Genomic DNA, 27,772 nt, shown 5'->3' with positions numbered 1-27,772 from the left:
ACACTGTCCTCATTATAAAGCATCCAGACAATACACAAACATGCTATTTTCATCCATCGAGAAAGTCCTAAAGAATCGCAAGTCTGGTAAAAGGATGGAGAGGTAGCAATGAAGAGCATCTCCGGAAGCCACGGATACCCACTGAGTTAGGAGAAGCAAAACCAGCAGAAGACGCCGTCGAGGTGGTCAGAAGGAAAGAACTGTTGTTCTGAGGGGGAAAAATGGGCGGTGAGAGAAAATGGTTACCGGGGACGGGAGAGTTGCAGCCATCAGGCCGTGACAGCGTCGGGAACTAAGGAGCGCTCGCCGTCAGGATGCGGCAAGCCGGGACCCGGTGGCTGGCGCCCTGCCCTCACCCTTCCCAGTACCACGCAAGGGGGACGAGGTGAGCGGGGGGCGAGGTTGGCGGATCTGGGCCCTTCCCGGGAACGGAAGGAGTTGCGAGTTCCTTTCCAGCGAAGCGGGTAGAAAAGAGATGGCTGGAGGCGTAGTAAGGGGCGGAGGCGGGAACCCGAGGAACCCAAGCTTGGCGCGGGAGGTTTGGAGGTCGCCGGGGGAAGAAGGACGGTTCTGTTGCTAGGCAACCTGTCCTGGACCCGCCTCCCGCTCGCGTTGCTAGGAGACGGCGAGGCCAGGGGGAGGGCGGCGGAGGGGGCCCTACGTGCTGACGCTAATTGTATATGAGCGCGAGCGGCGGGCTCTCGGGTCTTTTTTAGCGCCATCTGCTCGCCGCGCCGCCTTCTGCTCCTCCCGCCGCCGCCCTGAGTCACTGCCTGCGCAGCTCCGGCCGCCTGGCTCCCCGTGCTAGCCACTGGTAACGGACGGGAACTCGAAGGGGAAGGGGGGACGTAGAGGCGGCCTGCGCGGAGGAAAGGGGTGAAGGGACGGGGAACCGCGAGCGGGGGCCGCTGGCCGCCGGGGCCTCCGGGGCCGTCCTGTGAGGCCAGAGCCCGAGCCGTTTGCGGAGTCTCGACCCCGCAGCCGGAGAGGGCCCGCGGGATCGGCCGGCGTTTCTCTGGGGAACCGATCAGGACACGCGCGGGGGTCGGTGCGGCCCGCGTGCTAGTCTGCGAAGAGGTTCTGAGCTCCACCAGCTTCTCAGCGCGGACGGGAGCGAGGCCGCGGCGACGCCCGGGCGCCCGGAGGAGGCGGCGGCCGCGCCGCTAGGGACCGGCAGGCGCCTGGGGTGCGGCCCGGGCCCAGGTCTGTAGCTCACCGCCGCCTCGACGACCCCGCTCACTCAAAAATAATACTCGGAGGGAGGCCGCTGGGGGATGGAAAGAACCGCGGAGGCTGCGAATTCCGATGGGAGGGAGGGGCTGTGGGGGGACGAGGCCCCTGGGCGGGGAGGGGGCGGGGAGGCAGCGAGGCTCCTGGGCTCCCCGCCTACTGTAGGCGGCGATGGGTCTGGGAGGGGAAACCCCCGGCGGCTTCCCTCCGCACGTGGCCGGCGGCGGGACCTGATTGGAGACCCCTGTCTGGTTGTCCCTACTTTACTGAAAGTTGTGGAGATGGTGGGACGTGAAAATGAATAGTGAGCCAATAAGTCCAGCCCTTGGGTTTCCAGCTCTTCCCTGCTTCTCTTTGGTCTTAATCTTTTTATTGGTACCGGAGGAAAGTGTGAACGTTAGGTGCTGAATGATGAAGCAGGGCCTCCACTGCTAGGATTTTAAAGAATTAACACGTGTAAAGCTCTTACGTTAGCTGCTATTAACAAGAGATTCTTTTGTGTATCTCAAGTACAAATTAGAATTAGGATGGGTATCTTGACCAGGGTTTTTTATTTGGGGAGAATTGATCCTAATCAGTCTAAGCCTGAACAGTTCTAAGGTGGAAGTAAAGGATTTGGCCTGCAATGTTTTTAATTTTTCTAGGACTTACAAATTAGTTCCTTTGTTCACGTTCCCAGTCTAAGATAGTTAACCAGTTGTTTTGTTTTTAAGGTGAGTGGGGTTATGGTGGAGGAGGTATTACTGGGTGGAATGCGGCGTAAATGTACTGAGCGAAGTGTGTAGTCTGCTGCCTTGTCAGTGCGCCCGCTTTGCCCTCAAAAAAAGAGGCAGGGCAGGGAGACGGGTTATGAGCTCCTATAGGGGAGGGCTGGGTTTTCCGAGTACAAGAAGAACCGGGCACAGGATGTCCTCAAGGGGCCCCAATTTTATTCTCTCACTGTCTGATTATTCTGTAAGGACTGCGCTTTAAAAGCTCACAACTTAAAACTGCTTGCCTGATTTCAGGAGAGCTGAGCTGGAAAACGAAATTTGCCATTTTTGAAAATACGTAGCATCAAAATACCTTTGCAGAGTAGTATTTAGTTCCTATTTTCTTGTCGGCTTTAATTAATACTACTTCTATACGTACTTTACTTAGGAAGTAATACACCTTTGGATAAGGGAAAAACCTTATATTTAGAATAACTTATTTAAAGCTGATGGGAGGTAAATGAGGTTTACAGTGATCTTCTGTGGCTGAAGTCTCATGCTTCTTGCGAAGTTTTCTGAGTTCAAATTAATGGCACAAATCTAAAATGTGCTATTTACTTTTTAAGAAGACTGGTCCTTTCATATCAGTCTGAAAACTTTCATAAAATGTATATGTTGCAAAGTACCTATTTTTGATATAGGACCTATTGACAGGGAAAATTACTAAGCTAATACTAAATGTGACAGCCTTGTCCTCTAGAGATTAAAAATAAAACACCCAACACTTGTACCAGAACTAATTTAATCCAGGTGCTATTTTTTTTTTATTACTTATTCAACTTGCCCATATTGCCTGAGATGACTGACTGATTCTAAACTCCCCAAAATGTATTCAGTACAGCGTCCTTTTGCAGGAAAAGGGGCTAAAAAAGGTAGAATCTGATTGACTTAAAGGTATGAAGATGTCACCATACTGCTTTGCTTACTTTATTTTCTGCTTGATTGTAAATTTGAAATATTAATGAAAGGGGATGAATCCTGATCAATTTAGAAAACTAATGATCAATCTATTCATATCCTTAAGTCTAATCAAACCTGTAATTACTTGTGTTCTTAATTGATTCTTTGAGTAAATATTTTAGCTCCTGTTTGGACATACACTTTATTTCATGAGCCAAACAGGCAGATTGGTTGTCTAGATACAAAGTGTTGAGTTGTGATGAGTGCCCTGAAGAAAAAGAAAGTGGGGGAAGTGGGAGATAGTGTAGTATCTATAACCTTCTTTACATGAAGGAATTTGTTAAAACGGTAACATTAAGACCCATTTGATACTAATTTCATCTGAGTAAGTTCTCTCCCTGTTGGGCAGAGTAGGGGTTAGAAGGTGAGCACGGTTGCTTTCACTCATCCTTGTAAGTAAGTTGCTTAGTACTCTGACTGCAGACCACTAGATCACATTACTTGGCTTGCCATGGAAAGTGGCCTCTACACTTCTGCTTATCAACTCTGCCTTTTACTGCTACATAGTTTGATGTATTTTTACTTGCTCAGAAGTTTTGTACATTGTGATTTTTATTGGGAAAGGAGGCTATAATTTTGAAGAGTTTATTAATTTGATTTATTTTCTCAGGTAAAGAGGGTACATAAGAAGAGCACAACAGGCAGAAAATATTCTTGCATGATTATTCAGGCAGTGTTTTACTCTGCGTGTATATTAACACATTTAATGCTCCTGGAGATAGCTAGTATCAACATTTTGATGAGGAAGCTGAGGTACAGAGCAGTTAAAGAGCTTATCCAAGGTTACTTAACTGAGCAGTGATGATTTATAATAAGGATTTTATATTGGTTTAAAGGGAGTTCCCTTGACTTAAACTGTTACACTGTATACATCTGCTTGGAATTTAAAAGCACGCTGCTTGGGTTCCACTGGGCTTCAAGGGAAAGTTCAAGCACTTACAATCCTGAAGATTTCTTCCAACATATGTCTGATATGTGAATAAATTGTTTTAGATTGTTAATGCTGAGTGAATTTTCACGAAATATCAGTATGTTTCTCTGCTGTTGGGTCAGATGATACCTTGATCCCTTGAACAGAAGATAGTGTTCTCAAATAGGAGTTCATTTGGCTTGGGACTGTAATACAAAAGTCAGTTCTAGGTTGACTTTTGATATCCCTGAAGTGAAAAAAGTGAGCATAAAGAATGAGATGTTCTAACTGTGAGGCTGTGCTGGAATCAAGTAAAGTACTGAGCCCCTGGACCACCGAAATTGTTAACAGAACAGCAATGTCCAAAATACAGATTTGTTTAAAATGCATTTGGAGTGAGATATGAGGTCTGAGGTAAAGGGAAATTTTTTCTTTGGGACATTACTGGCTCCCTTGAACTCTTTTGCTTTAAAACATTTGTAGTTCTTTTTTTTAATATTCTTTAAAAATTTTTATTTTTTTAATTCTTATTTTCTTACTTTTTTATTTTTGGCTGTTCCGCATGGCTTGTGGGATCTTAGTTCCCCAACCAGGGATCGAACCCACACCCTGGGCAGTAAAAGTGTGGAGTCGTAACCAACCGCTGGACCGCCAGGGAATTCCTGAAACATTTGTAGTTTTTAATGATTGGCTGTTTCACCATGAAGTAGTCATTTTCTGTGAAGGAATGTAACTATAGGTTACTGTATAATCTATGTAGCAGTAGGCTGATAGGGGAGGCCCCTTGGCTTTTGGAATAGTGGAATTGGCATGGGGATTGGAAGTCAGATTTTAATTCCTAGTTTTTTCACTTGTGTGTTGCTGAGCAAGTTGCTTCCTAATCTGCAAATAAGAGGAAGGCATGTAATAATCTTCTACAGAGTAAGCTCCATGAATATTAGCTTTCTTTCCTTCTCATTGAAAGTAAGGAGAACAGAATCAGGTATACTGGAATGGTAGGTCATTTGATGTCTGGACATCTAGCTATTATAAGACCACAGAATAATCAGTTGATGGTCTGATTGAATCACTTGTTTCCCCCTCTTTCTCCAATGGAAGATTTTCTTCGTGTTAAGTTCTTGGGTTAAGATTTGCCTTCAGTCATGTTATGAACTCTGTCTTTCCATTGAGATCTTCTGTAACATATTGATTGGGTAGTGGGTTGAACCTTTTGTCGTAAACTTTAATCTCTTTAAACTTTAAAACAGTGATACCACCTTTTGGTTAAGGATTGTATTCTACTTTGAAGCTTTTTGTATCCTTACGTTGTAGATGTGTTTCTTATAAGTGGGATGTAATTGGATTTTGTTAAATCTAGTCTGACAGTTTTAAAAGGGAGCGTTTAGTTGATTTATGTTATCACTATGATTAGCTTTAAATCTGATTTTTTTGTGTGTGTACTTTTTATTTGTCCAAAACCTGTTTTTCTTTTAGGTTGATGTAAAAATAGGTATAATTTACTTGGTGTTCCTTGTACTTTGGAAGCTACGTGTTCTCTTTCTGAAAATTTGGAGTCACCCTAGAAATTATAACATGCTTACTTAAGAACATTAGAATAATCCATTTCCTCCCCCCTTATTCTCACCACTGACAATGCTATGGTAGTTTAAATTTAACACTACCCAGTGGTGATATTATGTCTTTTAAAATATTTGTTTAGGTATACGCTGATATCCTTATTTCCTCTCATTTCTTCTTGTATCTTTAGATCTTCTGTTTGGGATCACTTGCCTTCTGCCTGAAGAATATACTTAACAGCATTTATTAATGAGAGTGCTGGAGATATTTTTGCCTGAAAGTATCTGTTTCACCTGCATTCTTTTTTTTTTTAATTGAAGGCAACTTTTTACTTTTATTCTTATTTTAAAATTTATTTGTTTTTGGCTGCGTTGGGTCTTCGTTGCTGTGCGCAGGCTTTCTCTAGTTGTGGCGAGCGGGGGCTACTCTTCATTGTGGTGTGTGGGCTTCTCATTGCAGTGGCTTCTCTAGTTGCGGAGCACGGGCTCTAGGCGCGTGGGCTTCAGTTGTTGTGGCTTGTGGGCTCTAGAGCGCAGGTTCAGTCGTTTTGGCACATGGTCTTAGTTGCTTCTCAGCATGTGGGATCTTCCCGGATCAGGGCTTGAACCCGTGTCTCCTGAAATGGCAGGCGGATTCTGAACCACTGTGCCACCAGGGAAGTCCCTCACTTTCATTCCTTTTTTTTTTTTTTTGCGGTACATGGGACTCTCACTGTGGTGGCCTCTCCCTGTTAAGGAGCACAGGCTCCGGACGCGCAGGCTCAGCGGCCATGGCTCACGAGCCCAGCCGCTCCGCGGCATGTGGGATCCTCCCAGACCGGGGCACGAACCCGTGTCCCCTGCATCAGCAGGCGGACTCTCAACCACTGCGCCACCAGGGAAGCCCCCTCACCTTCATTCTTAAAGGATGTTTTGGTTGGGTATAATATTATAAGATCCTTAATTATTTTCAGCACATTGAGTACACAGTACGTTCTGTTGTCTTTTGGTGTCTATTGAAGAGAAAACAGTCGTCAGTCTTTTGTGCCTTTGAAGTTAATCTGAGTCTTTTCTCTGTGTGCTTTTTGAGGTGACTTCTGTCTCTGTTGTCTTACATTTTCACTCATATATCTAAGTGTGGGTTTTTTATTTATCCTGATTGGAATTTGTAGGGCTTGTCTTTCTAGTTATGGAAAATTCTTAGCTATTTATTTCTTCAGATATTCTGCCCATTCTGTCCTCTACTCCTAGAAGTTGTATTAAATCTTTTTTAGACATTATTGTGTCCTAAAATGCTTTTTCAGTATTTTTTATCCTCTAGTCTCTGCCATACTTTGGAAGATTTCTTCTAAGCTCGCTTCCAGCTCACTTAATTCTCTCTCCAGCTGTATTTGGTTTACTGTTAAACCTGCCCATTTAGTTTGATTTCTGTTATTTTTATTTCTAGAAGTTCTGTTTAGTTCTTTGCCAGATTTGCTCTATCACCTTTAGTAAATGACTTTCTTGTAGGTACTGCTACAGATACTGTATTTTCAAACTTAATAAGCATGATTGTTTTTTCTGTGTCGTCTTTTTGACAGTATTTAAGTCCATTCATAGGACGGACTTCTGTTGTATTCTTTTCTGTTCCCCCTATTGTTCTCGAAAATTACTTTATTGATTATTTAAGGTCTAGGATGAAGGCACCTTTCATTTACATTTGGATATGCAGGTGCCTAGGAATGCTGAGATGGCTTTAAGCTCATAGCTTAAGGTTTTGGGTGCAACGCAGATGAGGTGAATTTGGGCTTTTGAACAGGAGGACTTATTATCTCTGAGAATATAGCACTTTGAGGTTCCTGCTTAATTTGGGAGGTTTGCTATAAAGATTTCCTACCTTGAATAAGTCCAGGGCTTTTGGTTTCACCAGACAGTAGTTCAAATTTGAGATTGGCAGTTGCCCTCAGGGCAAAAGCACCTTCCTTCTACTTATCCTTTTGCTTCCTGTTTTGCCTTCCGTTTGGGGTTAGTAATTTCTTACTGTCTTATTAACATTTTTCCATGCTTCTAAGATTTTAACAAATATTTTATTCTGTACTTTTAATTAGTTTTCCTTGGTAGAGTTGGTCTGCATAATCTAGCTTGTCACTACCAGGAGTGGAAATTCTTCAGAACTCTTAGAAAGCAATTTCATGTCTGATAAATAAAATTCTTATTGATTTTACTTAATGTTGTTGACTGCAATAAAAAAAAAAAATCAATGTAGGTGTTAACCTAAACTTGTGTTTCTCAGTGTGATCTGAATGTCTGAGACCACCTGCCTCAGAAGCTGGGTTTCTTATTTCAAATGCAGATTTTTTCCGTCTCCTCCTTGGTTTTGAATCTGGGTATGGGAAATAGCTCCTTTATTTTTAGTTTTTTTGATTTATTTGTAATTCTAGATTTACAGAAAAGTTGTAGTTCAGAGTTCCCATATGCCCGTTACCCAGTTTCCCCTAATGTTAACGTCTTATACTACCATGGTGCATTTACTGGTCAGTCTGTGCATTTGTCAAAACTGAAAGAAGCTGTTTTTAGCCATCATCCTAGCTAATTATTTTGCAGAAACACTGACCCCATGTAAAGGATAATTCAAAATGGACAGAATGAAAAACATTGTGTGTGTTTATTGAGTGTTAACTAGGTGTCAAACACGAATCTTTTACATGAATTTGCTTCTTAATAAGAGAAATCCAATGAGGGAAAAATTTTCTCCTGCTTTTTGAAGACGATGAAATAAGGCCAGAAGTTGTTCACCTGAGCTAGATTGCTACAAAGCTGGTGTCAACCCAAATGATCTGACTGCAAAATTAGGCATACTTTTCTTTAAAAAACAAAAGTGTATACAACCAAGAAACCTAATTTAGCCAGAATGCGCAGATTGGAGAAGGCATCTCTGAAGAAGTGAATGTCATCCTGTTCTATCTTGAATCCTCTGTAATAAAGAATCAAAAGAATTTCATTATAAGAGTTTGAATTCTAAATGTAATGCCACACGGTGGACACTGAGGGTAGAAGTGTAACCATTTTTCTGTGAACATGTTAAAATGTTATAAAAATTTGAATTTAGAAGTTTTGGGCGTTTTTTGTTTCATACTTCTGATAATTGCTGGATTTACTACACTGTATATTCAACCCAGCAATTTCTAAAATGTTATTAAATAAGTATCTGTATAGGAAAACCAAATAATGCAGAATGAAACATAAGTTCTCATTTACTTCCGATCTTTTCTCTTATAGGTAGCTCCTGTTAGGTTTCTGGTGTATCTTTCCAGAAATGTCTTATTCATAAGAAAGTATGTACATGTATGAGTATGCACATTCATATATCCAGATTGGATTTTGCCATACATCCTTTACCCCTGCTTTGGTGCTCTTTCCATATCAACTCAGATCTGCTTCATTTTTTTATTGCAAAGCATTCCATTGTATGCACATTAATACTAAGTGTTTTTTTTTGTACACTACTTTGTATACTTTGTATATTCCTCTGAAGGATATGATTCAATGATTGGAAAAAGCAGATATAATCCCTGTAATCATGAATTTTATGGCCTGGTCAATTGGGGGAGACAGACATTAGTCAAATAATCACAATAATTTATAATTACAAACTTGAGACATCCTATGATGGAAAGAAATGGAGCTTTATAGGAGTGTGTACAACCAAGAAATCTTTCTTAGCCAGGATGTACAAGTTGGAGAAGGCATCTCTGAAGAAGTAAATGCCAGCCTGTTCTGTCTTGAAGAAGTAAATCTTTGAGCTGAGAGCCAAAGAATGTATAGGACTGGGAAGAACGTATTACGCGAGCATGAAACATTTACAGACCCTTAGATCCTTTAATTTTTTACAAGGTAGGTTCTCATAAGCGAATAACCAAGGCTGGAGATGGACATATTTAAGGCTTTTGTTATTCCCATGGCCAAAGTGCTCTCCAGAAAGGTAATGGTTTATAGGAACACTAGCCATATTTAAGAATGCATTTTCACCATAATTTTCCCTGCATTAAAAGAAAATCCTTACTCTGATTTCATAGACAAATTTGAATCCCGCTTGTGCTTCTTCGACTGATAGGATATTTTTCTTATTTTTGAATTAGTATCTTCATAATTTTTTGCTAAATGTTTTGTTAATGCTAGCTAATTAACCAGCATCACTAGAGAAATTTATCAATGCTGTTAGAAATTATTTACAGCAAACAGAAAGTGTATAAAATAGAGTAGGATACATTAGGAAGAAATATTTCTAAATTGTCTAATGGGTGGATGTTGGATCAGTAATACTATTCCAAATGATAGCACTTCACTGCTAAAATCAGTAACTCTTAATTCTTTAAGTGAAAAGCATATTAAGCATGTTGGTATGAGGAATCACATCTTGTAGCATCTTGTGAGTTAAACTAAGGTTTTAATTTTTAAAAGATTAAAAATTGATTTTAATGTGGGATTCTAACCTTAATTTTTTAAAAAGTAATCTGCATTACCTAGGGCATTCAGCCATTTTTCTGGCTCAGTGTACCACATTTTGTCTTAAGTTTTGGCTTTTCTTTTTTTTTTTTTTAATTTAATGTAATTTACTTTTTGTACAGCAGGTTCTTATTATCTATTTTATAAGGTTTTGGTTTTCTAAAAGCAGTATTCTCTAAATTAATACTAATCTTATAGTGCAAAAGAACTTAGGATATGCTCTGATCAGTCTTAACAGGATTCAGGTCTGATAACCAAGAACATTATGGACAATGCCAGCATATCTGGGGTAGGCTGGGGGTGTGGTGGTATCCAGTGATGTGACATGAGGTACATTCATGGAGATGAGGAAGGTTTACTTGACGTAGATTGGGGCCAGAGCTTTTTATAACTGCCATTAAATAGTTTAAAGGGCTGGCATTTGATAACAAGAATTATTAAACTTAAAAAAAAAGATCTTCAGGGGGAGCATAATGAGTACAGTACAGCATGTGGCAGATTTTGACTTTTTAACGTGAATTTGATAAAAATTAATACTGTTAAAAATCAAGTGGGTTTGAGAGAGGTAAAGCAGTTGTCCACACAAAGACTTATACACAAATGCTCATAGCAGCTCTGTTTATGATAGCCCCCTTCCAAAAGAAAACCCAAATGTCCATCAACAGCTGAATATTTAAACGTACAATAGAATATATGTTTTCAATGGAATACCACTATACAATAAAAAGTAATGAACTATTGATAAATACTACAACATAGATGAATCTCTGAGTAATTTTTCTGAATGAAAGAAGCTGGACTGGGGGGGGAAAAGTACATACTGTATGATGGCATTTCTATAAAATTCTAGAAAGTATGAACTAGAGTGACAGCAGAGCAACAGTTGCCTGGGGTGGGAAGCAGGAAGTGGGGGGAGAAGGAAGGTGTTCTAACAGGGCAGGGGAAAAAGTTTGAGAGTGATGGATATGTTCATTATCTTGACTTTAATGATGGTTTCATGGGTGTATATATACGTGAAAACTTGTCAAAGTAAAAAAAAAAAAAAAAAAATCAAGTGGGTTTGATCTGTGAGGTACTAAGCAGCCCAGAAATTTAAGCAAAAATTGACCATGGTTGTTAAAGGAATTTGAATAAAGACTCTTTGTATTGTTCCTTTCCTGTGATTCTAGCATACATTAGATTTTCACCAGCAGTGCTATTGTAAAAATCCTTGCCCAATAGATTCTGAATGCCAAGTAGTAACTTGTAAGCAGCATCCTCTGAAAAATTACTTCAGTGACTAGTGTCTGTGTTCCTTGTTTTTTCTTGGAATAGTTTTAACGTGGTATTCATTTAAAGGGTTTTGGTTTCAAATGTTTTTATTGGTTATAAATAAGTCGTATGCTTTTTTTTTTTTTTTTTAACATTGATGTTTCTCTCCATAGATATTTGGCGTTCATACAACATGGCAGACATCGACAAGTAAGTGGCAGATAGTTGGTTCCTTTTTCAGATTTGGCATCACTTTGTACCGTGTGATGTAGTTAACAGCGGTACAAATTATGTACTATGAAAATGTACAGTAATGACATGCTTTAGTGCCTGCTATTTTAAAAGTTGGGTACAATGTATTCAAGACAAAATATAGTAGACATAATCACTGTCATAAATATAGTAAACCGTTTGTCAGTATTTATTCTTAGGGAAGTGCTGAGTACAATAATGAGTCATAAATATTTGGAGAATTCATTTTTACCATTTCTCAAAGATTTTACTACTTGCGTTGTAAAGTATCATACATACAAGATAAAAAATGTGTGAAACGTATGTGTAGAGTTTAACGAATAACAGTACACTTGTGTACAAGTTTTTAAAAATGGATCATTACTTTTAGAAGCCCTGTGTGCCCCTTCTCAATTGCATCCTCCTTTTCTCTCCAGAGGTGTCAGTACTATCTTGGCTTTTGTCTAATTCACTTCTTTGTTTTTCTTTAGAGTTTTACCACCTACAAATTCTTAATCAGTGTTTACTTTTGAAAATCTGAATAGCAGTTACAAACTTAGCTGTGTAAAGAAAAAAGCAGTGTTAGTTTGAAGGGTCCAAGGTAGGAAAATAAAAAGTAAAAGAGACTATCTGGGTCATGGACTGGCTTCAGCTTTCCTGAGTCTTTACAAGGGCTTATTTTGGAGAAGTCACTGGGCAAGGTCATACATCCTGGAAACTTAGGTTTATTGAAGTTGGTATCTGTCAGGGTTCTAGTGTGGATGGATGTCTTGCAGAAGTATGGTGAAGGAGAATGAGGTGACCTCCACTGTTTGTTGCTATTTGTAATTTCACAATAGTCTGCCAACTCAGGAATAGGTAAAACAGAACATTTCAGGATGAAAAATGTGATTATCCATAGCTGTTGTAGGCAGCAGAACATGGAGGTGGGAGGGCAGGAAACTTTTATCATAAGGGCAACACATTTAACTACTTATATAAGAATTTGGCCAATCCTCCCATGTATATATTGTCTTCAGCCTAAAAAGAAGAGTGGCAGCAGACATTTTAGTGACAATGGCTGTCAAAGTGATCGTCTCCTGAATCACACTGCTCCAGTGTGGATTGCTTGACCTTGGTTGCACAATTGTCATTGTGGATTTATTTTATCTTCCTGGGGTTTCCTTTTGTCTCTCCTCTCTTGGGTTTGCTGTTTGCTGTATCCCATGTTTTCTTTTTTTGGTTCTTTGGTTTAGTACCTTCTTGGAAGAGTACAAGGGAAGTAAATTATTTTGAGATGGCATGACTGAAGATGACTATTTTACCCTTTTGCTTGATATTTGGGGTGTAGAATTGTAATTTGGGAATCGCTTTTCTTTAGAATTTTGAAGGCATTGCTCCATTGTCACCTTGCTTCTAATGTTGCTATGTTGAAGTTCAAAGTCTTCATAATTCTTGATCATTTGTATGTAACACTTTTTTAAAAACGTAGACATATATATATCTATTTCTGGAAGCTACTCTGGCTTTGGAGTTCAGAAATTTTTACATTGTTAGGTCCTTTTTTTTTTTTTTTTTAATCTCTTGTTAGGCATTCAGTGGTGGACCCTCTCAGTCTGGCAACTTGATAGCTGTCAGTTCTAGGGAATATTCTTGACTTATTTTGTTGATTGTCTTGTTCCCATTTTCTATTTCTGGAGCTTCTGTTATATGTTGGACTGGTTCTTGTGATTACCTTTTGTCCTAGTTTCCATCTTTGTCTCTTTGCTCTTCTTTCTGGGCAACGCTGAAGAAACTTTATCTTTTAACTCTTGTATTGAGTTTCTAAATTTCTGTTGTTTTAGTTTTCAAGTGTTCCTTTGCTCTCTGTTCCTATTTTTATAGCATCTTGTTCTTATTTCACTGATTGTAATATCTTTTCTCTGGATCTTCTTTCCCCTGTATAGTCTGTTTGGTCTTAAATTTTTCTTTCCTGTTTTGGTCTCCATGTAGGAGGCTTTCCTCAAATAGGAGGTAATACTTGTTTGCTCGTTAAGACTGGGTGGGGAAATGCATAGTTGAAGGATGTTTTTTAAAAGTTAATTGGAAAATTTGAGTGTTGGGAGTGGGGGGAGTGCTTTCAATTTAGGATTTTAATGTGGGCTCACCAGGGCAGGCATTTGTTGAGACTCCCCACTGTCAGAATGGCATTTTTTTCTGGGCTGGTCACATACCCCAGTAAAGAGTGTTTGGGTAAAGATATGGCTTCCATACATTTGGGAACTAACTTGGGAGAAGGCAGCTGGGGAGGGGTCTCTGCATTCAGCATTCTATCAATAGTATGTATATATTTGTGATCCTCTAGTCTGAGCTTCCAGTTCCCTTTCCAGAGAAGAAACTGTTCTGCTAGAGTGAGAAAGAGAATCTAAGGATTTAACTGTTTATTATTTTTTGCTTAATTCTCCCTATTTTATCCACCTTCACCCCCAAGCCCTAGTTCTAGAAGTGTCCTTTTTAAGATTCTGTGTTTAGGCTGGTCCTCAGCTCTACCACTGCTGACTTAGATTTCAGTTCTCGGTGAATTTGCTGCTTTTTGTCTCCTTGTCCTTCAGTATTTGTTTAAAAACCCCTTTGTCATAATTTTAGTGGAGATTTTGGAAGGATTAAGATCAGATGAGTATGTGCAGTCTGTCATCTAACCTTCATTTTGTCTTAAACTGAAAAAAGTAAATTGGTTGTGATAGCTTGATTCTGCCCTACCCTTCCCACCCTATTATTTACTGTTGGATGCCTGTGAGCTCTTAGAAGGGTAGGAGGAAGAGGAAGATCCTTGTTCTTTAAAGCAGGAGTCCACAGACTTTTTCTTTAAAGGACCTGATTGTAAGTATTTTAGGCATTTTGGGCCTTGAGGTTTCTGTTGCAGCTATTCAGCTCTGCCGTTGTAGTGTGAAAGAAGCCAGAGACAATACATAAATTAATGTGGCTGTATTCCAATAAAACTTTATTTACAAAAGTAGGACTAGGCTGGATTTGGACATGTGACACAGTTTGTGGACTTCTGTTTTAAAGCTTTAAGTTTTTAGATGTTCAATAAATGATTGAATGAGATGGCACTGGAGGAAGAGCTGTTCCATGTTGTCTTTATGCTTAACTTTACAGTGAGTAAAAGATACTCCCCAAATAATCTGTATTGTTTCTGATGCGAAGGCTGGTTTTTTTTCCCTTTGTTGACAGAAACAGTTTTTTCTAGCAGAATACAGTTGACCTTTTCTGTAGTTGTTCCTATATGAAAATTAATTTTTCAAATGCTATTTCTAGACATGAAAGCAACTAATTTTCTAAACCAAATACCGTACTAAAATGTAAAATAACACAAGGAATTGCATGATGATCTGTATGTTGAGTTAGATATCCTAATTCCCCATTTTAATGCTGATTGTAATCTCATGTTCAAAAACTAGATTTTTAAGATGAAATGGGAAGAATGTTATTACTTTTTACCTTCTCTTTCAATGGTGCATCCTCCTGGCTTTACTCTAAGCATGAAGTAGACTCAGGTCTTCTTAACTTTTACTGTTCTTCCCCATCTCCCCTATGAAGTGAAGAAAAAGGAAGGTCCAAAGATAGTAAGTACAGGCTGATGCGGTTGTTCCACAGTCACCAGGGATCCAGGATCCTTCTGTTTTTCCAGACTCCTTAATTTATTCTTAGCTGGTGAGTTCCATTCTCTAGGATGCCTCATGGTCCAACATGGCTGCTGGAGCTGTAGCCATCATATCCCTGTTCTAGGGAGGGAGCAATATCGAAACAGCTTCCAGCTGTTTACCATTCTATTAAGGAGGCTTTATATATATATAAAATTCTACAGTCCTCTTTTTTTTACTTTATCACCAAAATATGGTTATATAGCCACATCTAGCTGAAAGGTAGGCTGGAATATGTAGACTTTTTAGCTTGGTGTATTACCATCTCATATAAAATCAGAGTGCTGTTACTAGGAAGAATGAAACCAATAGATTTGGGTAGAAAGCACATACTTCTGACATTACGTCCTCTGAATCACAACCTATCAAACCACATTTTTAAAGCTTAAAGTATAAACTTTATATTAGACCATATGCTTTTAAATGAAATTTTAAGTATTTCCAATTTGTCCTTGTTTACATATGAAGTTAGAAAACTGAATCACCCTTTGGATTTCCTATTTCATATTTTTGAAAGAGGAATATTAACCTAGAAAATGAACTGAAGTTTTCTATAATTTTTTTTTTTTTTTTTGGGTAATTGGTACATTTGAACCTTGGTGTGATACTATAATATTATAGCAAAGAACAGTCTGAACTTGATCAAGATTTGGATGATGTTGAAGAAGTAGAAGAAGAAGAAACTGGTGAAGAAACAAAAATCAAAGGTATTATTTTAAATTCCTTCAGGAGCCAGTGATTGCTGGCGCGTGTCTTCTAGAGGGTAGTAGTAAATACCATTCTCTTTTTGGATACCTGTCCACTTTACTGACTAGCCAAACCTGCAGTAACAGTTTTGTGTGTAAATGTATGTTTGGGGTGGGGAGGGTGAGGGGGGGAGGAGGGAGGGAGCTGGAGCTGGAGAGGAGTAGCAGTAAGGGAGGAGGGAGTGGATGTAGGATGTAGGGACCCAGCAGAAGTCATGTGTGTACCCTCTACTGCTGGACTGATATCATAGCTTGTCAAACCATTGCCTGTGAGATTTGTCTCAATTTAGGTATGTTATAGGTGGTGGTAGGAGTTGTTTGTAGGGGTGCTTCTAAATAACACTAGCTTAGACTTATTTGAAAATGTTTCGTATTTAATATGTAGAAAATAGATAGTGTGTATGTCTGTGTTTTTTAATCCATTCCAACCAATCAAAAAGACATTTATTAAATGTAGACAAAATCATTCAAAATTTTCTTTAGCAAATTATTTTTAAAGGGGGTAATAATGGTAGTGGGGAATTATACTGCTTTAGGATATGCCCTGTAGCTTAGGAGCCAAGAATATCAACGTACCAGATGACTCAACTTCTCATTTTTAAGCCAGAATGAGGTTTATTCTGAAAAGACTGCTGAACTTCTAGCTTCAGCTTTCATTGTGCAGCATTTTTTTAAAAGATACAGGACTGTATCTTTAGTGGCCAATATTGGTATTTCTGAAAGCATGTTGGTTATCACAACTGTATATCATCCAATAATAAAATCAGTATTAGAAGTAAATTGATGTTTAAAAACATAAATTGGGAAAATTAATGGTAATTTTTTGGTAAAGTCTGTATTGATGGAGAAAATAAGATAGGAAAATAATTTGTTTTGCATAAATCTAGGTTATTTTTGGATTTAATGTAATTTTTAGATGCCATTAATAACCAAATTTTGTTCGGCTTTAGTTACAACTTTTGACTATCTCAGTTGTTAACTTTCTCTGTTCAGATACCCACAAGCACATTATACAAGCATCAATGAAACGTTCAGATTCATTTGACCATCTTTGTCCCAGGCTTGAAACTGTCACTATATTTGCAGTTTTCTTGTATGTGTTGTTTGACTTCAAAGGGTTATCAAGGATCATAGATAGGCATCTGGATGAATCTTTGAGCTTCCCAAAGCACAAGGTGGGTAAAACACAAGATAGTAGGAAAAGAAAGGATGATGTTCATAGTAGTTGTGGCAGTGGCCTTGAGAAATGGTGTACGTTAGACATCATTAGAATCTGAACTTTTCCTGTACACTGGGTTTTCCTAGAGTGAATTTTCTTTAGCTTGCTGCTCATCTCTCCTCATACCAGCGATTTATGAGCTAGTCAGGAAAGTTTCATGATTGGATTGTCCTATTCAAATAGCATGATACATTTTCATAAAATCCTTCTTTCAATGCCCTTTTGTTTTTTTAAAGCGCGTCAGCTGACTGTTCAGATGATGCAAAATCCTCAGATTCTTGCAGCCCTTCAAGAAAGACTTGATGGTCTGGTAGAAACACCAACAGGATACATTGAAAGGTACAAGTTCTTCTTTTTCATAGTCCTTATTTATCTTTCTATAATCAACGTTGCAGGTGTATATTTTTAAGGCCATCTGGGACTTATGTATGTCACAGTGGAAAGCTAATGTTCATTAGTATCTAGTATAGGATTATTGGGAGTTTAAAATTTTGCTGAGTACAGATTTAGAGTTGGTCTTTTAAAGTTTATTTTGGTTTATCTCCGTAGGAAGTATACTGATCTTAAATCATTTCTGAGATTTGTTAGAAATGCACAGAATTAGAAGAAATACAGATTTCTTATTTATTTCATTGGCGATATAAATCACTATTAATAGCCCAAATATCTTATTCTGCTTATAATTTTTTACATAACTTTATAATTCTAAGATCTATCCACATTGCTGTCTATATGTATCTGTCGTCATTAGTGTCTAGCTTCTAAATGTTTCCTGGTTCTCTGTGATGTGTGTCCACCATGCTTTATTATATGCTTTTTCCTTGATGGTCATCCAGTTTGTCTCCAAGCTTCATCAACACGAATTCAGTTGTGATGTTGTTCTCGCTTGTGTATGTCCTCTTAAGGAGCTGTGTAGGAATTTCTTTGGGATATGTACTTATCAGTGGAATTGTTAATTATGGGATATGCAGACATTCAGTACTTCCAGGTGCTTTCTGCAATGCCTATATTCAGTATGTGAAGGTCGCTTTACCCTTGTGTCCTTGCCAACAATTGACATCATTCAGCTTTATAGTTTTTCGGTTTTTACCAGTCTAAGAGGTACAGGCTCATTTTGTTTTACTTGTATTTTCTGATTTCTAACGAGTTGAGCTTCCTTTCATAATGATTGCGAGTGAGCCTTTTAGGTTGCTCATTTTGTACCCTTTTGCCCATTCACATTTTGGGGTTTACTGTCTTTTTTAAAAAATTAATTAATTTATTTTTGGCTGCATTGGGTCTTTGTTGCTGCACGTGGGCTTACTTTAGTTGTGGTGAGCGGGGGCTACTCTTTGTTGTGGTGTGCGGGCTTCTCATTGTGGTGGCTTCTCTTATTGCGGAGCACAGGCTCTAGGCCCATGGGCTTCAGCAGTTGTGGCACTCGTGCTCAGTACTTCTGACTCGCGCTCAGTACTTGTGGCTCGTGGGCTCTAGAGTGCAGGCTCAGTAGTTGTGACACATGGGCTTAAGTTGCTCCGCGGCATGTGGGATCTTCCCGGACCAGGGCTCGAACCCGTGTCCCCTGCATTGGCAGGTGGATTCTTAACCACTGTGCCACCAGGGAAGCTCTGGTTTACTGTCTTTTTCTTGTTTTGTAGGAGTTCTTATGTATTCTAGGTTTTAATCCCTTATCAGTTTTAGACTTTGTAAATAATCTTGTCATTTCTATTAATTTTGTCCATGGTGTCCTCTATTAAACAAATCTTTAATTTTTATGTTTGTTAAATTTTTTGACCTACGGCTTGTTCTTTTGAAGATAAGTCTTACTCCTTCTACATTTCCTATTGACTAGTTTTACCTTTTACCTTTAGGTCTTTAATCCCTTTAGAGATCACCTTTGTATTTCATATTAAATAGGCATCTTTCTTTCCTTTCTTTTTTGGTGAGCTGGTTTTTATAATGCTTCACTAAACAGTTCATTCTTCTCCCATTTATTTGTGTTACCACCTTTAGTATATATCAAATTCTTGTGAACACCTTTGTTTGTCTCTGAGCAGCACTCTTCTTCATTGGTTTTTTGCCTGTTCTTTTAATAAAGTTCTTTAATAAAGCCACTTAATTACTCTGGCTTTATAGTATGTCTTAATATCTGGCAGGGTGAATTGCTTTCTTCTACCACCCCTCATCCACCATGGAACACACTTTTAAGGTTGATCTTACCATCTGTAGCCCTTTATCATGGTTGAGAGTAAGTTTATCAGGTTTCTCTTAAAAAAACGAAAACCCTCAAAATAACAAAAAACTAGAATTTTCATAAGAATTCCAATATCTTTTTAGTATTAAATTGTCTCATCCATATCCTTGTATTTATTCAGATCATATTCTGTATCTTCTCTTACAAAGTTTTCTTCTTGGTTAATTCCTCTATATTTGTGTTGCTGTTGTGAATAGTATTTTTTATTGTATTTTCTGGTTGGCTGTTCTTGATAAAGGAGTACTACTGATTATTATTTTTTTAAAGTTGATCTTGTGTCCAGAAACCTTGCTACTCTTACTGTATAGTAATTTGTTCTGTTATTTCTCACATAGCCCAAAGGATCTTATCTGCGAGTGGCAGTTTTATCTCTAATCTTCCACATTACACCACACTGCATGTTTATTTTTCTTTCTTTGTAACATTGGCCAGGACTTTCAATACTGTGTTAAACATTAGCATTAAAAATGGGCATCCTTGTCTTATTTCTTATCTTAACCAGGAATGAGTATGTAATCTCTTCATTAATGTGTCTATTTGTGATTTATTATGACCTTTTTTCCTTTATCAATTCAGATGGTCTTTTGACTTTTTCTTTGAATCTACTAATTGTATATTAAATATGTTTTTGGAAATCTGAGTTGGGTAGTTAATATTTTATTTAGGGTCCTTATTTATTAGTGAAAAGAGTTTGTGTGTGCCTGTACACACACTCACACACTCTATCCCTGGTTTTAGAGTCAAGATTTCAACTGCCTAGAAATGAACAAGATTGCTTTTACATTTTTCTTTGTTTTCTGGAACAACTTGAATAAGATAGGAATTCCTTGAACAGTTGGTAGAACTCTTCTAAAAATTGACTTGGGCCTTTGGGATTTGGGAACTAGAGGTCCTGGGGAATTTATCCTTTTTTAAATTTGTTTTTTCTTTTTTTATAACATACTAACTGACCTCTTCAATTTCTCTTGTGCCAGTTGTGGAGTTTTATGTTCTTCTAAAACTGTATGCGTTTTATCTAGCTTTCAAATTGATTAGTGTATTTTTTTTTTTTTTTTTTTTTTGCGGTACGCGGGCCTCTCACTGTTGTGGCCTCTCCCATTGCGGAGCACAGGCTCCGGGCGTTCAGGCTCAGGGCCTCTCACTGTTGTGGCCTCTCCCATTGCGGAGCACAGGCTCCGGACGTTCAGGCTCAGTGGCCATGGCTCATGGGCCTAGCCGCTCCGCGGCATGTGGGATCTTCCCGGGCCGGGGCACGAACCCGTGTCCCCTGCATCGGCAGGCAGACTCTCAACCACTGCACCACCAGGGAAGCCCTATAATTCATATTTTTAAAAATATGATTTTTCCCTTTCATATTCTGTATTTTGTATCTGCATTAGTTTTGCCAGTTGTCTCAATCTTAATGTTTTGATTTTCCATTTGTATATTTTTTTGTTATTGCTTTTTTTTTTCTGGCTTTAATGTTCTTTCCTTATGTGGGTTTGCTCTATTCCCTTCCCAGTTTCTTAATTGCCTGCTTAGTTCATTTAATTTAAAAAAATTAATGTGTCTCTTTTACGGCCATAAAACTTTTTATAAATGTTATGTGAATAAGTATGAAAATTTATATGCCGAAATCAATAGCTTAGGCATATTAGTTGTATTGTTCAGATTCTCTTTATTTTTGCGTATTGATTTACTGCTTGATCTAACCGTTTTGGGGATGAATGTATAAAAAATCTTCTTAATTTATCTTTCTCGTCCTATAATTCTGTCACTTGTGGATTGTATCATAGATTTTGTTTTGTCTGATACTAAGATAGCTGCTCCAGCTTCGTTTTGGTTTTTATTTAGCTGCTCCAGCTTTGTTTTGGTTTATCTTTGTTTATTATTTATCTGGCGTGTCTTTTTCTATCCTTGTATCTTACTCTAGTATGATCGTTTTCTTCTATATTAGTAATTTCAAACTTCTTACATTTCTTAGAAGTGGTATTGTTTTTGGAGTTAATTGCTCTGCTCTTTTCTTATTATCTAGTTTATGGTACTTTTTTCTCCTTTTCTGTTTTCCATTGAAAAGATCAAGTTGTCTTCTGCTGGTTTCAAAGTTAATGCATTCTGTTTTTTGTTATTATGGTAAAATGGATCATAACCTAATACCTCAGTTTATTTACCCCTATTGATCTGTTAAATTTACCAATAATATACTTCCTCTAGGCCTCTTTTTTTTTCTTTCAAGGCAACAGTAAAATTTATCAAGATATTTTTGATTCACCCATACGTTATATAGCATCTCCTGGGTTTTTACTTCCTCAAAATTATTTTTCATGAATATAGTATCTGTGGCATACTTCCTAAAGCCTCATATACCTTATACAGTTTTTATTTTGCCTTCATATCTGAAAATTTTAAGTTCAAAGTTCTTAAATATCTTAAAAATTTACTTTAGTTTTTCTTGTCTACAGTGTTCTCTTTGAAACCTGATATCCCTGAGTCCTTTTCCTTTGTAGTTTGTTTGCTTTTTTCATTGGATATCTTTAGAATTTTCTTTTTTCTTTGATAGTCATCAGTCTCATTAACGTGTCTAGTGGTTCGAATAAGGGCTTTCACATTTCTGTAACTGAGAAATTCATTACCCTCATTTCCTCAGATATCCACCTCCCTTCTCTTTTTCAGCTATTGTTTCATTTGGCACCAGTGCCTCCATGTCTCATAGCTTTTCTGTCTTTCCTGCTGCCTTTGTGAAGAGGTTTTAAACCTCATGGATTTTTTTCTTCAGTTAAACATATCTTGTTTGTCCTATTCGTTGGTTATTTTAGTTAACTGTATTTTTCATACTTAATATTCCCACCTTGTTTTAGCTTTCTTGGTCTTGTTTCAGAGTTAAGATCTATCTTTCTTCAACTCTTTAAATATATTTACATTCTTGTTTAAATCCTTTGTTTAATAATGCTTCAGATGCTAAATATTTCATTCTTTCATAGTACTCTTCAAGTGTCTAGTTATTTTGCCCTTATAGCTCCAGCACACTGGGCGATATCAGTTACTCTAGTAATGAGTATTGAGGGAGGAATGAAGTAGACTTCGGTTTGTGACAGTCTCATGGAGAAAGAAAGAGAAAGGGGACTGGATGGGCCTAAGGAGAGCTCCAGTCACCTCAGACTCAGAGTTGGCTGACAGTTACAGGCAGTTTTCTTGGCTGCTTTGGGAGGAGCCAGTCTCCTTTGGTTGTAATCCATTGTTCCTGGATTGGAGGGGGTGGAAGAGTGAGTGCTTACGGGCTCTGAGCCAGTCCAGCTTTTATCAACTCTTCATGTTATCCTAGGAGCAATGGCACTATGAAGGGTGAAGGGGGCATGCAGTGAGTGTTGAAGGCAAGTGTAGAACTTTAAAGCTTTTCTGCAAAAAGCTTTCTTCCACCTTGTCCTCACTGCTACGCACTCTGATCACCACGACCCACCTACCCCCATCCCTGCCAAGTTGCAACTCACCGTGTCTGTACCAGTTAAAGACAACCTTCAGTCTTACTCAGAAATTGCTCATGGTGTGATGGTGTGTGTGGGGTGTGTGTGTGTGAGTGTGTGAGAAATAGTTGTTTGCTTCATGGTTCTAAAGTTTCCAGGGTTGATTTTTTTTTTGAGATATGAAGTTGCAGGGAGGCTAGCTGACCAAGCTATTTCACCACCTTGACAGAACATTTTAATTTTAATTGTAAGAAATAAAAGTTTGTATTTTAGGTTTTTGTTTTTGTTTGTTTTTACTTCTGATTACCTTAACTAAAGTGGTTAAGTAGAGAATTAATTTGCTTTACACCAATCTGTGTACGGCAGGAAATTCTAACCTGGATTTTGGATCTGTTGTACAGATTCCCTGAACTTAAGGAACTTTTGAGTGTGAACATTTTTTGGGTGGTAGAGGGATTCATAATTTTAATCATTTTTCGAGGGGCTCATAAACTAGGTGTGTATAACCTTTAAAAAAATTTATGCCCTATAATGAATTGTATATGAGTTATATCTTAGAAGAGCTGTTATTTAAAAAATCTACCTCCCCTCTTCATAAAATGTTACATACTTATTTAATGTAATTTCAAATTCCAAATTAAATACTGAGACGAAAAAGAAAATAACCGTGTAGGATACCATTCTTTTTCCAAAAACACATATGCTCCCCTTCTTTCCTCTAATAATTGATACAGGTGAGATATGCAGTTGACCCTTGAATAACACAGGAGTTAATCAGTAGTCATCCCCCTGTGTCTGCGATTCCTCCATCCATGGATTCAGCCAAGCACAGACTATGTAGTACTCTAGTGTATTTACTATTGAAAAATACCTGCATATAAGTGGACCCATGCAGTTCAAATTTGTGTTAAAGTGTCAGCTGTACATATTTTATTTTATTTAATTAATTTATTTATTTAGTTTGGCCGTGCTGCACTACTTGTGGGATTTTAGTTCTCTGACCAGGGATTGAAGCTGTGCCCCCTGTAGTGGGAGCTCGGAGTCCTAACAGCTGGCCCTCCAGGGAATTCCCTCAGTTGTACATATTTTTAAAAAAATAATTCAGATTACCATTGTTAGGATGGTTAGTCCATGACTTTTTAACTTTTAGACTGCATTTTACACCTGAGATGCCAGCACTGACAAGCCCAGTGCTGAACTTGATTACAATGAAAGATTTAGGGTTGGTGATACGATTTACATTTTCTTATCAATTTACTGTACCTGGTTAAATTTCCTCTTTTGAAATGTTTTATGGTCAAGAGGTCTGTGTATTTATATCTCTTGAATTTTAATTACTTTGAATGTACCTTTTGCTTCATTTCAAATAGGAAACCTGTTATTCACTAACTTTCATGTTTCAATTTCAGTTGAAATTCAGTTGAAATTCACAACACTAGAAGAAGCGTTACTTGGGTTTTACTGTGATGCTATATGTAACTGGTGCTTCTAACCTTTCAGCTTGCCTAGGGTAGTTAAAAGACGGGTGAATGCTCTCAAAAACCTTCAAGTTAAATGTGCACAGATAGAAGCCAAGTTCTATGAGGAAGTTCATGATCTTGAAAGAAAGTATGCTGTTCTCTATCAACCTCTATTTGATAAGGTAATGCTTTCTAATACTTTGTTTTTTTAATGTAAAATTCAAGAAGGTAATAAAGCTCTGGAAATAAAAACAAACTTTTGTTAGCACTGTCAGCAAAATGGTTATTAGAGGAATTTGGGAGAACTATCAATAATAGCAATTCAAGTTGTATGAATTAATTAAATCTTTAAGTATTCTTAATGAGGGACATCTAGTTTTTAGCTTCGATGCCAGTGTTTTTATGCAAGTTTTTTTTTAATCATTTTAGCGATTTGAGATCATTAATGCCATTTATGAACCTACAGAAGAAGAATGTGAATGGAAACCAGATGAGGAAGATGAAATTTCGGTTGGTATTAACTTTAATTTAGTGTGTTTTTATACCATGGAAATAATTATCTTTATTGTGAGATGGATAGTGAGTGCAGATGAGCCACTGTTAGCCCAGCTCCATCTGTACCCAAATTCACCTTTTCCTTGCATTTTTATAGCATTTAAAGTTTATAGATTCATATAAACTTTTCGTTTGAACTTCATGATGACATACAAAGGGATTGTTCCCATTTTTAAAGTGCAAATGGAGGTCTCTAAATGTCCTGCCCACAACTTATAGGCAGCAGAGCTGTGATACAAATCAAGTGCTCTGTTACATGACCCTGTTTCTCCAGCATTGATGTTTTAACGTTGGTGATTAAGAGAATATATTTTGATTAAGAACAACAGTGGGTGAGGCAGTGGACGACAAGGTTTATATTTCTTTTGCTTTTCCTCTTTACTGTGCTTAAGTCTTTTTTTTTTTTTTTTTTTTTGTGGTATGCGGGCCTCCCTCTGTTGTGGCCTCTCCCGTCGCGGAGCACAGGCTCCGGACGCGCAGGCTCAGCAGCCATGGCTCACGGGCCCAGCCGCTCCGCGGCATGTGGGATCCTCCCAGACCGGGGCGCGAACCCGGTTCCCCTGCATCGGCAGGCGGACGCGCAACCACTGCACCACCAGGGAAGCCCAAGTCTTATTTTTTTTTCTCTTCTCTCCCATGAAGCTGAAATTTTTTTCCTACAGCTCATGGTCCTAGTGGCTTTCTTTTTGGAAGGGGTATGGTAGTAGAAATATTATGGAAGTAAGGTCTGGTATGGGTAACAGTGTTTACACAATTAGACTAGAACTTCTTTGGCTAAACGTTAAAATTAGTCATTGAGGGTTTGTTGGGTTCTCTGCCACTGCATGTAAGTTAAGGGGATGTAAAAAATTTTATCAAGATGTCTAATCTAGGTATCCAGTTATGATGAATGCTGTCTTTTATTAAGGAGGAGCTAAAAGAAAAGGCCAAGATTGAAGATGAGAAAAAGGATGAAGAAAAAGAAGATCCCAAAGGAATTCCTGAATTTTGGTTGACCGTTTTTAAGAATGTTGACTTGCTCAGTGATATGGTTCAGGTAATTTTATTCATAAAAACACCAGTTTACCTCAAAGGGTAGACCTTTGAAGTTTAAATGGCTCAAATGACTAGTCTCTTTATTATTGATTTTTATAGAATAATTGCTTTCTTTTTTTTTTTTGGAGGGGGCCCATGCCGCGCCATGTGGCTTGTGGGATCTTACTTCCCCAATCAGGGATCGAACCCGGGCCCTTGGTAGTGAAAGTGAGGAGTCCTAACCACTGGACCACAAGGGAATTCCCATGATTGCTTTGTTTTGAAAGAGCTGTTATTGGTAGAAGGAAAATTGCAGCGTTGATTAATGTAATCAAATAAATTATAATTTGTTTTCAAAAATAAGATAATGAAATAGTCCCTTTGGCAATTGCTCATCTCACTGTATGATGCTTTCTCATATATCCCTGTGCCTTCTGTTTTTAGATGTGGAGTGTGGTAGTAGGATGGGGGAGTTTCACTTGTCTTACCCCAGAGACCTTTTCAGTCTGAAACAACTATTCCAAGGGACATTTGCATTTTAAAAGAATACTGTAAAAATATTTACCTATTTTAACAATTGTCATTTTCCCTGGGAAACTGACACAGATGTCACCTTCTCTGGGAAACTTTGCCTCTCCTAATCTGAATCATTTCTTGAGCCGCTATCATCTGCATTGTAGTACTTGTTACCTTGTATTGTGATTGTTGGACGTTAATGTCAAGAAAAAGAAACTGTCTCAGAACAATGACTGCTTACTGCAAAGTAGAAAAGGAACAAGCAGCTGGAAAAGGCAGCAATTATGATTGGGGAAACTTTTTTTTTTTTTTTAATATTTTTGGCTGCACCACACGACATGCGTGGTATATGCATCTTTAGTTCCCCGACCAGGGATGGAACCCATGCCCCCTCCAGTGGAAGCACAGAGTCTTAGCCACTGGACTGCCACTGAACCGCCAGGGAAGTCCAGATCTGGAAACATTTTTAAAGCAAACATGAATTATTTAGACTTGGTTTTGAACTTTCCAGCCCATTCAGTCTATATATTGATGTAGTTCTCTATTTAGTCACCTTTTTTCAGCCAATGGTGATAGAAGGTAGAACTAAGTAAACTAGCTTCAGTATAAGGCATAACCTGGAGAATTAAGTCTTTATGGTTCATAATCGTACATAAAACTGAACAATAAAATGTCTGTCAGTTAAGTGCTTATTGTTCAATAACAGAACACTAGTCTTAATGCCATTCAGATACTCATTTTAATTTTTTTTTTAATTTGAAGGAACATGATGAACCTATTCTGAAGCACTTGAAAGATATTAAAGTGAAGTTCTCAGATGCTGGTCAGCCTATGGTAAAAGAATTTTGAAATATTTTCAATTTTGTAGTATTAGCTGTTTACAAGTAGATAAATGGAACTTTCTAAAGAAAGGTGACATTCAAGGGTTAGACATAGGAGTGGGAAGAAACTAAAACTGATACTTAATTGATGGTAGGAAATAAATGTTTGGACGTTGACAGTTGTGAAGCAGTATTTATTCCTTTTCCTCCCTCTGAATGTAAACTATTTTTGAAATATAGTCAATTTTTGATCCTAGATTAAAATGTATATAAAAATAATAGCAAAGGAACATGAGTAAGAAAATGCTTATTCTGTATTAAAAGACATGTGTCTGGGAATTAAATAAAACAAAAATGTTAGAGGGCTCCCACTTCCCCATTATGAAAGATCAGCCAATGGCTTCTCTCCAGAACCATCAGTATTATATAAACCATGGGCAAAGGCTCTATAGGCTATTAGTTCTTTATATTACATGTGATAAGGTTGGGCTTTTTCTCTGACAAGCTAGGTTCTAGTCTAAGGTTTAAAGCCCTCTCTGTGGAGATGGAGGGGTGGGGGGTTGGTCATTTTATTCAGCTATACCTAACTTATGTCATAAACATGTTACTAAATAGTAGTGTTAGCTGAACTAAGTTTTATTCAGTTTATTTTGTGCCACATTTTGCTTTTAAGATACTTCGGGATTTATCTGACCCTTTCTTTCCCAGAGTAGGACGTTGTCACTTAAGATTTTATATGTTTATAAAAATCA

General features: G+C 38.1%; 1 protein-coding gene across 5 annotated transcripts in view; it reads left to right on the top strand.

Annotated features, from left to right (window-relative positions):
* The first annotated feature begins 659 nt into the window (after positions 1–659).
* Positions 660–27,772, top strand: part of NAP1L1 (nucleosome assembly protein 1 like 1) — a 34,064-nt gene continuing 6,951 nt past the window's right edge. For 2 of the 5 annotated variants that reach the window (XM_024122742.2, XM_024122741.2), the window contains exons 1-7: positions 11,281–11,333; positions 15,638–15,723; positions 17,218–17,320; positions 24,155–24,296; positions 24,544–24,624; positions 25,577–25,705; positions 26,962–27,033. In XM_024122742.2, the coding sequence (XP_023978510.1) occupies positions 11,281–11,333; positions 15,638–15,723; positions 17,218–17,320; positions 24,155–24,296; positions 24,544–24,624; positions 25,577–25,705; positions 26,962–27,033 (666 nt within the window). Of the gene's footprint in view, positions 815–11,280; positions 11,334–15,637; positions 15,724–17,217; positions 17,321–24,154; positions 24,297–24,543; positions 24,625–25,576; positions 25,706–26,961; positions 27,034–27,772 lie in introns of those variants that run through there. The other 3 variants (XM_024122744.2, XM_055085223.1, XM_024122746.3) reach the window with 3 other exon arrangements.

The sequence above is a fragment of the Physeter macrocephalus genome, chromosome 6 (genome assembly GCF_002837175.3).
Source record: "Physeter macrocephalus isolate SW-GA chromosome 6, ASM283717v5, whole genome shotgun sequence".
Classification (NCBI taxonomy): Eukaryota; Metazoa; Chordata; class Mammalia; order Artiodactyla; family Physeteridae; genus Physeter; species Physeter macrocephalus.
The sequence above is the reverse complement of the archived record's forward strand: the minus strand, read 5'-3'. Positions and strand labels throughout refer to the sequence as shown.